Source organism: Myiozetetes cayanensis, unplaced genomic scaffold, assembly GCF_022539395.1.
Source record: "Myiozetetes cayanensis isolate MyiCay16 unplaced genomic scaffold, myiCay2020 scf18, whole genome shotgun sequence".
Classification (NCBI taxonomy): domain Eukaryota; kingdom Metazoa; phylum Chordata; class Aves; order Passeriformes; family Tyrannidae; genus Myiozetetes; species Myiozetetes cayanensis.
The window spans coordinates 10,359,330-10,375,067 of NW_026087389.1; the positions used below are offsets into that span (position 1 = coordinate 10,359,330).

At 45.5% G+C, this 15,738-nt stretch overlaps 1 protein-coding gene across 6 annotated transcripts in view; it reads left to right on the top strand.

The window, feature by feature from the left end:
• The first annotated feature begins 5,033 nt into the window (after window positions 1–5,033).
• Window positions 5,034–15,738, top strand: part of SLC41A3 (solute carrier family 41 member 3) — a 30,189-nt gene continuing 19,484 nt past the window's right edge. The window contains exons 1-2 of one of the 6 annotated variants that reach the window (XM_050312839.1): window positions 5,034–5,106; window positions 10,504–10,820. In XM_050312839.1, coding sequence (XP_050168796.1) covers window positions 10,530–10,820 — 291 coding nt within the window. In that variant the 5' untranslated portion in view covers window positions 5,034–5,106; window positions 10,504–10,529. Of the gene's footprint in view, window positions 5,107–9,290; window positions 9,433–10,503; window positions 10,821–12,160; window positions 15,609–15,738 lie in introns of those variants that run through there. The other 5 variants (XM_050312838.1, XM_050312841.1, XM_050312840.1 and 2 more) reach the window with 5 other exon arrangements.

Sequence of the window (15,738 nt, forward strand, 5' to 3'; positions counted from 1 at the left end):
CAAAATGAGTGGTGGCATGCAAGCAAGGACATGCTGTCTCTTCCCTTTGTCTAGGCTGCAAGTTAAATGGAAAAAGCAAGATTTCCCTAGAATTATATTTGCCTCTGGCACTGTAATGTTGTATACATACTCACTTGCATGTAATCAAATTTTCTAAGCTACTTTGACAGAATATCTGGGCTTACCATGGCAGGATGAGATCTCCTGCATGGCAGCCTACATGAACCCTCCAGGTTAGGGTCTGAGCCTGGAAAGAGGCTCTTCATTTTTAGGAAGAAGGCACAGGAGGAGAAGAGATCAGGGAATGATAAAAGGTGATAAAAAGGTTTAAAGGTTACAGAGTTTAAACAAGGAAAATTTTTTCTGCTTGGAGTCTTCTGCTGATGTGCCCATAGTTTTGTGTTCATTAGATAAAGCTCCTTGTGTTTCAGTTTCCTTAAGTATACCACAAGAGGAATGCAACCCAAGTTGGAAAGGGAGATCCGTGTATATTTTTTAGCCAAGTATCCCCAAAGTATTTCACAAATAGAAAGTCAGGTTCAAAACAAGCTGGTTGGGGTAGAAGGAAATATACAGAAATAGTGTCCTCTGCTCCAGGAATGTACTCATGTCTGGGACTGAATGTTACAGCAGTGCTTTTTTCACAGCCTGGCAAAGCAGTTCACATTAGGGTAGAGAGATCAGGCACTGCATACCTTTGAAGAAGCGATGGTGATGCAAATTTGAAGAATGTAATTTACCCAAGCTGAAGCTCGGAGATCATGTGTGTAAGGAAATTTATTCCTTCAGTTTGCACACATGCCTGACAGTCCTCTCATAGTGTCCTTTGCCTTTGTGCAATGGTGGCAGAAGACTGATTCCAGGGGCACTGTGTTGAGCTCCAGAAGCAGCTGTGAGAGAAGTGTCTGCCTGCATCCAGCTGTTGGACATCACAGCTGTTTAGATGTGAACATGCCCTTCAATTTGTCCTCAAAAGGCAGAAGTGATCTTGCTATAGCATCACAGAACAGGGATTTGTGTGGTACCAATGGCTGCAGCACAAAGCACCAAGAGTGTATTCAAACACTAATTTTGTTTTTCAAATATAAAATAAGACTCAGCAAAATCTTGAAAGTTACTGTCTTCCTTTCCTCTTGACTATACAATTCTAAGTCTGAAACATCTGACAGGTTGAGAATAAATTATCCCCTGTCTAAGCAGTAAACAATTATGCTATTGGACTCTAGCTCTGTGGAGGATTAGACCTGGAAATATGGTAGGTGTACTAGCTAATACTCAAATAGAACCCAGCAAGTCCCCAAACCTAATACTACCAGAGTTACTCTGCTGGGAACACTTTCTGTTATATATAGAAACCAGTTTTCCATCTCACAAGCCAGTTATAAATAAATACCTTTTCCTTTTTTTTTTTTTTTTTGTTTGTTTGTTTGTCAGGAGAGCCTGGCATGGCCCCAGTGAGCCTGATCAGCCTCTGTTGAGGAGCTGAGTAACAGGCAGCTGCAAAGCTACTTAACACGTGAGCAGGCTGACAAGCTGCAGCCCAGCTGCAGAGCAGGGACATAAGTTTTCCCCCTCATTTCTCTCTGCCTGTAGGTGAGGTGCTTTGAACAGGGCTGCAGAAGCTAAGGATGAGCAATGTCCCTTTCTCCTTCCTGTGGAGGAGAACACATTGATGGGGAAAAGAAACTGGATGCCTTGTTTGGTGTGTGGGAGAAAAAGGAGAATAGTCATGACTGAACAGAACTGAAAGTGCTGGAGAAGTTGTTGCTGATGGTTTTCAGTGAGGAGAGTTTGTCAGATTTCTGCATATATAAATGATATTATGAGCAAGAGTTTGCAGGTGTGCAGGCCCACAGCCAGCTGTGTACCCAGGGAAGAGGCACATGAGTCCATGGAAACTGATGGGAGAGAAAACCCTCACTATCTGCATTTTGAAGGAGACTGAGTCTGGTTCCACAATCTGCCTTTTTGGGCCTATGAGCAGCAGAATCAGGGCATTTATGTAATGTTTTTCATCTTTTCAGAATACTATTTACCAAATAAATCTGCTTTAGGAAACTCGTAAATTGCTCAAGGATCCATGGAGAAAATGTCTCTATTCTTCTCGTGCTACTAATACATCTTCCCTGCTATACAATTTATGAACAGATTCTGCTCTTAACAGGTGACCTGCAACACTTCTGTGTGTCTGTTCTCCAGCACTGGTAGTATCTTGGTCCCCCAAGCTGAGCAAGGGCTACCTGAGTAAAGAGCTCAGCCTGAGGGTGTTGTCAGAGGTGTGCTGGTGCGTGCCCAGGTCTTGTTCAGACAGAGTGGGAAGGAGAAAAGCCACATGCACAAGGGTGGAAACTGGACAGTGGCTTTGTAGCACTGCTAATATGGGCATAGGCAAATGTCAAAATCGTCCTCACTCCATTTCCCTCATTGCAGCACTTTTGCAGGACATTGGCAAGTAGAAGATGCCTCCAAGCACAGGGGTGTACTGGGGGACAAGAGACTCTCACACCAGCCACAGCAGGAGACCTCTTCTGGTTAGGGAAGCTATAGATATGTTCCTCTCCAAGAAGGTTTCTGCTTGAGTTTTTTTTGTCTGATCATCTTCATCACAGAAGTACATGCACGTCAGTCTCAAAATCCACAGAGCTGGGTTGAACTTGGTCCCTCCCATGATTTCCAAAAGATCTCAGTGCTGTCTTATGGGAGCTCTGCATTGAGATGTTGGGGGATTAAAAGGCATTTGCATAATAACTATGTACAGTTTGCATATTCATTTGGCAGATCTTGAGGCAGGGTACACAACCTGAATCTGCCTTCTTAGACAATTCCTTTGAAAAGGTGCCCATGAAAGTCTATAGTTATAACTTCTCTTTTTAAAAGCCTGGTTTTGGTAATGGTTGTGTCCATGCTTGGACTTCATAGTCCTCTTTAAGCCCTGAGATTTTTGCTAAGACTTGTGAGCTTGGGCCAAGCTTGAGACCACTTTTTATGGTGATCTCTGAGACACCTCTGGGTGTTTTGTCAAAAAATATTGCTTGGACTTCCCAGATCCTTTCTCCAGAAGGATTCAGCTTTTCTGGAAAGAGTTCAGACAGGAATGTTTACTGCTATTTACAGCAGCAAACAGCTAAGAAATCAAGTGCAATGATTCATAATACAAATCAGCAAAAGGTAAGAATGAAACAATTTCCTGAGGGAATATCCTAACAAACTAGAAAATTTTTTCAAAATGATAATTGTAAGTCACTTAATAAAATTCATTTCAGCACAATTGTGCCCTAAGGATAAGCATCTATATTTAATTCCTCTTAAGCAAGAGGCATTTATTTATCTGTAGGGAAAGGTTGCTGGATGAGAGCTTTGTTCATCTTCCTTGGGGGCAATGATACAGCTCCAAATACATTCAGTGGTGCCCAACATTCTGCAAAACTGAGTGGCTTTAAGAGATGGTTTATTTTCACAGCTCTAAAGAAAATTCTGTAAAAGAATCACTGCCTTACTTGAAGATACCAGTTCCAGGCAGAACTGAATGGAAGAAATGATGCTCATGTTGCCTACTCTTCAAGCTGCTACATCCCAGCAGAAAGGTTTCCTACTGCCTTCTTCATCACACCCAGAGCACCTAAACACTACAGAGCTGTCAGTCATAAGGCTGTGTCCTGTATCAAGACACTGCAAGTGTAACATATTCTTAGATGGTTCTACAAGTTATCTTGAAGCGATCACTACAAACTGGGAACCTGAGGAAGACTGAGCACAGCTTTTACCTCATATTTTGGTGTTTGCTACATGGAACTAATTTCAGTGCTTAGCATAAATACGTTCTCTCGTTTCTTAGCAAAGGTGCAGTTATACTAAATTAAGCGTGCTGGGATGACTCAGAATGATTATTCATCATGACATCTTACTGAATTTTCAGGGGTCAGGAAGATGACTCCCTTTTTAATAATAAAAGTTGCATTAGCTGAACAGACCATATTTGGCATTGCCATTAGTAAATTTGGAAGATGAAGCACACAGAGTAACTACTTTCTGTAGCTAGAAAAACCTCTGCCTGTGGCAAAGTTGTTGGGACTAGATGATCTTTACAGTCCCTTCCAACGCAAACCATTCTGTGATTCTATGAAAACACTAATTTATTTTTTTTCCTCTTCCTCTTACTCAGCAGCCTGAGCTGTCGGTGGTGGTGAGAAATGGACCCTGCAGGGGCAGCAAAGGACAGGTATGTTCCAGGAGAACGGGAAAAAGGGCTGTGCTATGTGTCACTGTTTGTGACAGTGTTATTAGTCAAAATAATGGAAGAACTTAGAGCTGACTCACAGATGAAAATAACTGGGTAATTAACAGCAGTGAACATTTATTTAAGAAAAACAGGTCCCTTCAAATTAATCCAGTTAAGCTGGCAGGTTACAGGCAGTAATCTATTGATTGGCTGACAGTGACACTCTCATACACTGACAGTCCCCTGTTGTACAGGCAAATACCCAACGTTTTAGTTATGAAAATCCATAGGCCAATGTGCCCATTTTTAGAGGTTTAGAAGGGCTAAAATGGTCACTGGATTGACAGAATCTGCTGCTGGTGCAGATAGTTTCAGTTCTATCTGTATTCAGCACTACTGCCTGATATTGGACCCCATTCTGTAGCACACTGTTTAGAAATTTGTTAATTGGGTAAGTTTTGAGGAGAGTCACATGAGTGAGTGGAAGCTGATCTGCTTATCAGATGGGTGTCACCAGAAGGGTGACAGACTCAAGGAGAATCACAAGAAAGGAAAGGGCAGTTTGGGAATGAGCTTATGTATTCATAAAGATGCAAATGTATTCAGGAGCTGAAAGCTGAAATGGGTCAAATTTAGCCTTGTAAAGAAGTGCATACTGGATGAGCTGTTAACCCTTGTGGTCAATTCTCTCCCATCACTGTCTAGTTTTTTTGCAGGTTGAATACTTTTCTAATAGAAGTGCTGCAGTTAAACCAGAAGCTAATCTAAAGACATGCTGTGTCCTTTGAGTCACATGGGACAATGGTCCTTTCTGGTCTTTCAAGGTATCAACCACAGAAGGGATGAAACCACAGAGTTCCAGTCTGGGATCTGAGCTATGTATTCAGGTTGGTGAGTTTTGGGTTAAATATAATACAAAATGAATACATTATAATGTGGTTTTTTCTTATCATTTTGCTTCAATGCACTAACTGTGGGAAAGCCACAAAGTGTTTGGCTTCTTCCAGAACTCAGGCAGTAGCCCACATCTCAGAGGCAAACAAAACATTTCCTGTTTTCAAACATTCCCTGTTGGGGTACCAGGTGCATCTTTCCTGCAGTCATGTAGAGCTGTGCTGCTAATTCAGCCTGAGTAGCACTTTAGCAGCTTTTTAGCAGAGCTGGGTGAGGAAGGACAGACTCCCTAATGCATGTCTGTGTTTTCCTTACTATATTGCTCATGATACCTAGAAAGTTCAGTGATGTAAACATACCCAGAGGTAGGAAGCATGCCCTTGGTCTCATTTGCCATCCTGCTCTGGGAGTGTTCCCATTCTGTTACCAGTTTCCACGTGAAGGAGGTTGTTTGGGAGAATAATAACCATGTATGCAGAGGGCCTGGATGTGTGTCCTTGGAATGAGGCAGCTGGATCCCATCCCTGGCTCACGCTGGCATTTTCTGTTGTGTGGTGGCATTGGCACCATGAAATGTCAGGTCTCAAAATGGAAATGGCCTGGCATTGTTTAGGACTGATTCCAGGAAATGCCTTTTGGATGGAGGCACTCTCTCTTGCTGCCCCTTCCCTATGACCTCGTGAGGAGAAGTATCTAAAATAGGTCATTGTTATGCACGGAGAGAACCCTGTTCCCTGAGCTCCCTTGGTTTCCAAGTAAATGAGCTTTGGAGGTAAGTTAGCAAAAGAGGCTGATTCATTAGCAGCAAGGGAAATCTGTGTGCTGGAGGGGTGCCCAGCTGCCCAAAGGGATTTACATAGTGACACACTCCTCAAATCTTAATAGAACAAGCTGAGTGATACACACACAGGCTTGAACTGTATCACAGTCACATGCTTGCTAGGCTCATTTCTTATCTCATGGGTTTCTCTGGAGAGTATCTGTTGCTCCAGTCCTTCATAGGGATTTAAATTTGTAAGGGAAGGAGTCACGGTGAGGTATCTTCTAATGTGAGAAAATTCTGTATCTGTTTTCTTTTCCAAATTAGGTCACCTTCTAAGGCAGTTCTGGATGGAGTTTGTCCCTGCAGTTATAGAGGCTGTAAATAATATAGGTGTTACAACATGTTTGACAGGATATCATTGCACCATCACTAGTCTGTCTGAATATCATATCTCAAATTAATAACAAATTAATTTTATCTGCTGAAAGACCCCAACTGTCGCCCTCCTGTCTGGAATGAGATAATTTTGGGCAGTTATTCGCTTAAAGAAGGAATGGGGCCAGCACATTTTTCTGGCATCATGACCAAGGGCAGGCTTGTGCAGAGAGATGAGTGCTCCCCTTTGTCGAATCATCTGGAGTTCATGGAAGAGAATTCAGTCTTTTTGGAGCATCTTCCGCCTCTTTGTTGGTCCGTCAAGCAGGGGTGGAAGTGCCAATTAGTGCCAGTGGTGAGATGGGCACTCGTCCACAAGACCAGAAACGGAAATGCACAAACTGCTCTCACACGGGACACTGAGCAGCTGTTGGATTATAAAGATCTCTGGCCCCTCCTGACCTGGGCCAGATTTGAACCATTGGCCTAGAAAGGAAAAGCTTGAAATCCCTGCACAAGCCACGGGATAAATAGGACTTGCAGAACTGTGCACCCTCATTCCACATTCAGTTGCTGCCATCTAATGGCAGACAGAGAGTGGAAAGGCCTCAAGCAATATAAATATCTTATCTTTGGGAGTCTAGGGTGTGGGAGAACCTGTACAAATAGTTCTCATCAGAGTGCTGGGGAAGCATGGTGATTTAGGCTGGGTTTATTCCTCTAAAGAATAGTTCGAAAAAGGACTATTGTGCTGCAAATCAACAAAGAAGTGTCCCACAACAAACACCGGGTCTTCACACTGCTTTTTTTTTTTTACAAGGCAAAAAATATTGATCATATATCAGTTTTGCACTACCTGTTTCTGTCTATGAATAGATCTCCAAATAATTCTTGTAAGCTGCACTAGCTAACACTGTCTCACAAAGGAGAAAGGTTAGAGACTGGATGTTTCTTTATGCATCCCTGAACTGCAGCCACTGGGTATCCAGAGGCATGTCCCCTGATGGAACTGCAGCCCAGTGAGCCATGGATCACCCTCCAGCAGCCTTAATGCAGCCTCAGTGGTGACATGAGAGCTTGCATGGCCCAGCAGTCAAACAAAGTCTGTCACCAGGGCTAACTCAAGTCATAAATCAAGCTTTATATTTGAGAAATGTTTCCAGTAGTCCCTGGTTACCTGAGAAATGTCATTTTATAACAGAAAACTGGGAAGGGAAAAAAGTTACATCTTCAGACACAATACTGGAAAAAGCTCTATAATTCCACTCTTCTTTGCTGAAGGAATAATTGTTGGAAAGAAAGTCCAATAGTGAAGCAATGTGAAGGAGAGAAAGAAAATACCAAACTTATTCTCTTTGTCCTGCTGAAAGAAACATTCTTCAAAAGCACTGTGGAGAGAAACAGAAATGCATGCAGTGAGTCCTCAAATGCCCTTGTACCTGCTGGTGCTGCCTGCACGTCTGTGAGAGAGCAGAGAAAAGCAGCACACGTGAGTTGTAACTCCTTGAGGAGATCAAACATTTTATCATGAAGTCGGTCAGCTTTGTGCCAACAGGCACTTCCCAGGCTGCAGGGAGCAGCTGAGCTGTCCTATCGAAAGAGTCACAGGAGCTCTGTTTGTAATCAAGGTCCAGCCACTGTTCCCTTACGTCAAAGCCAGGATCTATCTAAACAGTGCTGCTGCACTTCCGAGAAAGTGCAGCTTTGTGCCACTGCTGAAAGGCAGCCTGCTCAAATATATACCCACTGGGGATGCACCAGGGATTTCAGCCTGGTACACGAGGTCATGGTACACAAGCCAAACAGGTCTTCTGCCCACAGAAAGAGGCCTGGCAGGGAGCTGGGAGCTCTTGTTGTAGCGCCTGGTTAGACCCAGGTGGGAGATTCTTGGTGGAGCGGTTACATTCCTGAGCTGGAACCATTACCAAAATGCCCTTGTCAATCAAGTTCCCCAGGAGACTTTCTGCTTGCTCTGTAGATATTTTCCTTTGAACCTCAGTGGTAAAGTAATAGGAGAATATCAGGTCTAAAACTGTCTTGGCAATGTTGATACTTTTTTAAACCGCATTCCTTCCCCTCCTATTTCTCGCACTAAGACGCCGTCTTCTGACCACTCCCAGGGAAGCATCAGTTGCAAACTGAAGACATAAAATTACACCAAGTGAGCTGAAATTTAAGCCTTGCCATTACAGAGTGACGTTCAGCAGTCAACGTGCACCCTCAACACACAGCAGCTGCCAGGGTTTCATTACTGCCACTTACAAAAACCTTCAACTCGTTTTGGTGTGCCCTGCTTTGAGCTAGAAGCACCGTTTTATCTCTAAGAGCCCTTTAACGTAGTGTGACATCCGAGAGACTCACACAGGATATAAGTTTACTCTGGTGCTGAGGTATGATTTAATATCCTCAATTGTTCTGGAAATTTGAGCTGCATGATTCAGGAGACTTGCATGAGGATGGTTACTCCACAGCTTAATGAGATTTATGTGCTTAATTGTGACGGATGCTTCACTTACATTTCTAACACGCTGGTTCAAAATGGGAGGGGGAGAAAAGCTAAACCAAATCAACAGGAGTTTTGGTGGAGGCAGGCTTTTGCACAGGAAGCTTGCAACACGAGCTCTTGCAAATGCCAAAATAAGGAGGAGAGAAAAAAAAAACCAAAACAAAAAACCAAACCCAAACAGAGGAAACGTCTTTCCGCAGCTCTTAATTGCAGCCTCCTGTTTGCGCTGCCCACGCTAAAAGCTGTCACTCTTTCCCTACCATCCGCTGCGGGCTGTGGGGGCGGCAGGAGGATCGGGCGGATGGGGAGCGGGGGGTGTTCGGGGCATCCCGAGGGCTGTTTCCCCGAGCGGGACCCGTCCCAGCTGGGAGTCCTCCATCCCCGCCTGGGGCTGTCCGCCCTGGTACAGCCAGGGGGGAATGAGCGCGTCGCGGGGCTTGCGGCAGCCGCGGTGCGGGCACGGCGCCGGGGCAGGACCGCCGGCTGCCACTCACGGCTCCGCGCCGCCTCCGCGGGCGGGGGCCGGGCTCGAACCCGCGGCCGCCGCGCAGGGCGGGCGCCGAGCCGCGTCCGCCGCGCCCAGATGTGGCGGGCGCCTCCCGCGCTCGCATCGTCCCGGCTGGGCCTGCGGGCACAGCCCCGCCGCGGGCAGGGCACGGGCAGGGCACCGAGCCGGTAAGCGCCGCGGGGGAACGGGGGCCGCGTTTCCTCCTCCCGCCAAGGAGGACTTTTGTCTTGCCCATCCCTCTGCCCCCCCGCCCTCTGCAGCCGTGGCTGGGGCCTCCCAGCAGTTTCCTCTGCTCGCCAGATGTTGGGCAAGAAGAGGATTGGTCCCTGCCTGGCGTAGCGCAGGGGCTCGGAGAGCTGGGGGCCCATCCTGGAAATGAGAGCATCAGGGAACATCTGGCAGAGGTTAACACAGAGGATGCTGGCAGGAGGTGATGGGGGAAGATTCGGGACACTGCCTGGGCCAGCAGTGGGACAGGCAGTATGAATGGCAGTTTTATCAAGAAATGAGATGTGATGGCAGGAATAAGGCTAATGGTAACAATTTTTTCATGGTTTTCTGTTGGTTTTTTGTTGTTTTGTTTTTTTTTCTTATAATATGCTATGGGGTCATTGCAGCTTTTCTATAGACAGATGAGTCACGTAGTGTATGCATGTCAGCTAAGGGACAAAGTAGGATGGGTTTCCAGATTAGAGAGAAGATCAAAGAATTACCATGTTACTGAGGAATGGTGGACATCTAGCTGTACTATGCTAGGTACTATGTATAGTACATACCTGGATGCCAGTCCTTGGTGTGACTGTAGGATGCTACAATATAAGGATGCCAGCTGCTCCCATTTCTTAGCTAGGGATCAGACCCTGAAAAGAGTTGAATCCTTCTGGGTTCATAAGTTCTTGTGTCTCCCAATGGTTCAGAAAATCCCAAGGGTTCAGGCCATGTGCAGCACCTTCTGGATTCTTCTAGTTGTTCTCAGGGTAAGAGCCAGGATGCACAACAAGCACTCTAGTGAGAACACGGGACTATGATGAGATGCTATTACAGAAAGGGAGCTTGGTTGGATGCTATACAAAGTTGAAAGTACTAGTATTTGGGCCAGCAGAGTGTTTTGGGTTTGGGGAGTAGGTGGTTATTTGCCTTCAGCTTAGTGGAGTACACAAAATACCAAAGGATTTCCTGTCTCTTACCTGCCTGATGCTTCTTTTTGTTATCTCATTGTTTCTCACTTTGTTTTTCAGAAAAACTGTGATTCAAGGAAGCCACCATGAAAGGCGAGGAAGTTCGGCAGAGGAGGAAAGAGGGCAGGACTAAGAATGGAGAGCGCTCCAGGCACAAAGGAAGGAGCAAGGCTAAACACAGAGAGAGCCGACTTGGCAGCCAGGAGGCAGAGGATGTCTCTCTGCACGCACAGCAGAAGCTGTTGGCTGAGGAGAAAGTGGCCACGGCAAAGTCACAGGAAGAGTCAGCCATCTCTATTTGCCTGCAAGTGCTCCTGCCATACCTCCTAGCTGGGCTTGGCATGGTCTTGGCAGGCATGGTTTTGGATTATGTTCAGGTAAGGGGAAGAAACTCATCTGACATACCTGGTATGGGATAAGTGGGGGACTTTTCTTCAGAGGCAGAGGATTTGCTCCAAGAGTGGCACAGTAAGGGAGGATTTGCCACAGTTTCACGTGCCACCATGTCCTTCAGTCAGCTATTAAGTACTTCTTGTGGCTCTCAGGAGACAGCATGTGGGGTTTTTTTGGCCCCTTTTCTCCCCCGGAGAAAAAAGACAATATGGTACTAAAGTGTACACGAAGGACATGAAGTATCTCTGTAGGAACGTGCAGTCCTGTGCAAAGGCCTCACCTGGGTCCTTGAAAGAGGGTGGGTGAGCTGCAGCCCCAAGGGCTGTGGTGACACAGTGCTTTCCTGCAGCAGAGAGAGTGGTATCACTCACGGATGTAGCTCTGGACAGTCCTTCATCTGCTGCTTCATTGTGCAAGGCATCAGCCAGCCCAGCACTGTTAACACTTCATACAACCAGCCCAGCGCAGCCTTTGCACCACAGCCTTGTCTAAGGCCTCATACAGATGACTTGAATTTGTTCAGTTCAATTTCTGATTCTGCGATGATCAGGATGAGACCTTCTCTCCTATGGTGCAGCAATACCGAGCTTTAAGATAGTGGTGAGCACCTAATTTTAGATAGTTTAAAGATACAGTTTATTTCCAGATTATAAATTGCTGTGCCTTTGCACTCCGTGTGACTCTCACTGCTGCATGCCTTTTTTTTAACCCTTGTTATTTAACTAACTAGCTGTGAGGTCAGACTACCCCGACCTATCTGATACAGTGACACTGAAACTACTGTGCTTGCATTGACAGCTTTCACAAATCTGGAGCTGTGTTCCTTTGTTATTAACCCAGGGTTGATCTCCCTAAGCTAGAAGAGCTATGAAGGCTTAAGAGTGACACAGTATCCTTAACTGACCTTAGCATGTACTCAATACCCAGCAGAATGTCTCATTAGATCACAAAATGCCAAGGCAAAGCCAGAACCCAGTGACAAACTACTTTTTACCTCCTTAGACATTATTCTGAAACTCTTGAGTCTTGAACAGCCACTTCAAATTCTATTTTTTAGACTGTTTAGACCTGCCCAGTCCTGTGGATCTCTGACGTTTAATGTATGTTGCTTCCTATTGTGAGTTATTAAAGTGTGAAATAGGTTGCAGATGTGTTTCTGATGTTGGAGGAGTGTTTCTTCCCTGGGAACTGGTTTTCTGTTTGTTTGTTTGTTTTGTTTGTTTTTTGTTTTGTTTTTAGGGTTTTTTGTTTGTTTTTTGTTTAGTTTTTTGTTTTGGTTTTGTGGGTTTTTGTTTTTTCCCTAGGAAGAACTGGGCCACTAATATGAACAAAATGCGAGGCAAACTTCATTCTCATCTGAAACTGCAAAATTCTGCTTTCTGTGTTTGCAAATAAAGAGCTCACAAAGAGCTGTCGTGTTAATACTTAGTCTGGGATATCAACCCATACCACATCTCGTAGAAAGCACAGGCCTTTGGCAACTAGCACAGAGATTGCTCGTGCAAGATCACGGGCTGCTTGAGCGTGTCTCATCATGGACTCGCTGCTGCTGGAAACTGCCCTTCCTTCCTGAGCCAGTCCTGACCTTTGTCCTGGCTGCTGCTCTTGTTTCTGTGGAACAACAGTGGATGCTGTTGTGAAGCTTTGAGCCCCGGGCACTCTACATCTGCCTGCTCTCAGTCTCCCCACTTAAATTCTCTGCTCTGCCCTTTCCCAAAGAGGGGAAGAGAAGAGTCAGGAGTGATAGTATTCGAACAAACGGGATGTGCAGTCCCTGAAAAGCAGCTTCCTCCCATGAGTCCAAGGTGTTGGAATAGTGCTGCCTGTTGCTAACAGGCATGTTGTGAAAGCATTCACTGGTATTCCTGTCTCTGCTTTGCAGGGATGATAAGGTACATATGAAACTGTGTTCTCTGGCACTTGTCATCTTTCTATTCCATGTGGATGAAGGCCCTAGATCAGGGTCAGGACTCACCAAAATCTGTTTCTACTTTGACTCCTCCATGGCAATGCTACTTGTTGGCTAGTTTGCAAGCATGGCGATACAGTGTACTTCCCCAGGCTTTGCCCTCATGAGTGGTACGAAAATAAGGTGGTTGGTTTGGGGTTTTTTTCACCAGCTAGTTATAATCCTTTCCCCACTGTTGAGCAATGCTCTCTTTCTTCTCAAACCTGATGCATCTCTCTGTGGACAAATATGGTATATCTCTTTGCCAGGAAAATATGAGGCATCTCTTTGCTGACAAATATGGTGCGGATCTTTATCAGAGGCTCCTTAAGTGCGTAATAAAATGACCCAGTGTACACACGCAGGTCACCTGCACCAGTTACCTTCTCTGCATACTGATTCATCGGTTGAGGGCTTTTTATGGTGCTTGCTTAGAAACAGGGAGAGCCGAAGCGTGATAAACTCATAAACCCTGCCAGGCCGATGCTTCAGTACAGGATGTGTTGCTGCTCTGTTTTTTTAATGGCATTTGAGTCATTCAGACTCACTGATATTTTCTTTACGTTAACGTTTCTTCCTGACATCAATCCAGTTGACTGATACAGCGGTGTGTGGGACTAGGTATGTGCATTATTAGACCTTGAAAACCTACGGTAGTTTTCCAGAAATTGTCTTTTATTTCCTTGAAGCTTCTGTGAGTTACTATCCAGAACTAGGCTTTCATGCTGTCACTTCTCTGCTCCCAGCTGATATAAAGAGGTTGGGTCATGTGTGGTTATTACAGGATTTTTATTAATCTCTGGCTTCCAGCTATTGTGGTTTTTTTTTCTCAGTTAGATTAGCTGAAATGTACTCTCCTGTTGGCTTTCAGCTAACTGGACCATTGTTAGGTGTAAGAGACGTGTGTACATACCAAGGCAGCTGGAACTGGAGAAGACTTCAGGGGCTGTACCAAAATATAAGCCTAGAAAGCAACAAAGGATAATCTCATGTTTGTAGCTGGGGCTTGTTTTCCACCCCACCATGCTTGCAGGGAGATCTGCTCTGCCATCTCAGCCTGTTAGGCTCCATACTTTGGTTTGTGTGAATTCAGACCAAAGAAACACTGTCTAAATGTCCAAGAGCTTCCTATTTATCTGCAGTCTTCTGACTGTGAAAGGCAGAAGCATGTCTTGTTCTCTTCAACTCCCCCAATGCATTTAGTTCCAATCTGGGGACCCTGTCACAAGGACAGAATCCATAACTCATTAATCTTTATGTCTCTCTGCACAGAGTGTTTGGAAAGGGGTTGATCCATCCTAAATTGTGTTTTTTTAAAACTTTTGACCCTCTGATTTAATTAGTCTACCCAAATTAATTATTAGAAAGGAGCCCCAACGTAATATCCTGACTCCTTTCTCTACATGTGTGACTTTGAGCTGAAGCCTTTACTGAGCAGGATAAAATGTTTTGGCCATATGTGGCCATAGTGCAGCTCTGGTTTTTGACCCTGTGTCAGATCATGGAGTCTCTGGGATGAGATCCTCCCTCCCAAAGACAGCACTTTCCCGGGAGCATGCAGAAGCACTGTGTTTCACTTTAGGACAGGAAGGGACACCAGCTCACTGAGTGCCCTTTCTCTCCCTTGCCTGTGGTACAGTGAGATTATGGAGCTACCTTAAATAAGCTCAGGCTATGACTCTTATCTTGGCCTTTGCAAACTAGCAGAAAGTTGAAGTGATGACAGCAGATAAGGGTGTTCACTTTTGAAGCTCATTGGCTGGTTCTCTGAACTTTTTTTTTCCTCTGAGAGACAGTCATTCAGAGGTACAGCTGGCACAGACCGATTGTTATATCCCGCGGAGACCACGGAGGGGACACGAGGGGCTGGGGTCCAGAAGTGCAGATCTTCTGTCACCAGCTGGCTCAGCCGTGTCACTTGCCTGGGGATGAGACCTGTGTAATATCGTCGGCTGGGAGGAACGTTGCCCCGTGTTTTCCTTGACCTTTCTTCACCTTGAAGGAGCACAAAATGGATCAGGGTTGTTAACTGCCCACCTCCTCGGCCTTGGGACAGTGAGAAAAGTTCAGCAGCGGTTACGGTGGGAGAGTGAGGGGACTGAGGCTGGGTCAAGCAGGCTTACATATTAAACCACCGTATCAAACGCAAGCCGCGGTCTGACAAGAAATGTAACCCGAGGAGAAAGGACACCAGTGCGTTTCAGCAGGCTGAGGGATTCTTGCATGACCTGTCACTCTTTCAGTGCCGTAGCCTGAGCAGGTCTTACTGGTTTTTGCCGAAGTGGTGGGAGCTGAATGGGGTGTGGGCTCATTTCTATTCGTCCTCAGACATCTCTACAATCTTCTCTTCTCTTTTTTAATTCCCCCCTGGATATAAATCAGAGAAATTGTGTCCATCAAGTTTGCTGCCACCTGAGCTCAACCCAGCTGAATCAGTTTTGGAGGATACCCTTGCTACAATCCTCTGGACGAGCTCCTAAGAGAAGAAGAAGCTAAAGCAATTTGGCATCGTCGCTGTAGTTTGAGGAAAAACATTTCTTCCGACTTTGGAGAGAGCTACAAGAAGGATCTGTGTGATGTCCTGATCTCCCTCCATTTTCCCTGCTGAGCATGGGGTAACTGTGTGACCATGGTGGTCACTCAGTTACAATTGGAACTGTGCTTCCACGGCAAGAAGCTGAGAGGCTTCACCTGCAAGTTGACCAGATCAGCCAGTGGATTTCTCCCAGAGACTTCATTCTCCATTGCCTCCCAGATTTTCGTGCCGTTCCTTCTGGCTGGCTTGGGAATGGTAGCTGCTGGCCTTTTGATGGATGTTGTTCAAGTAGGTACATGTGGTTAGGAAACCTGTAGTGAGAGGGTGGGCTAAGACACTGACCTTGACTATTTGTGCTTTTTTGTTTTTAATTTGCATGGTCCTAGCAGCCAGTCAGCAGGATGGCTGTAGGCTTTTT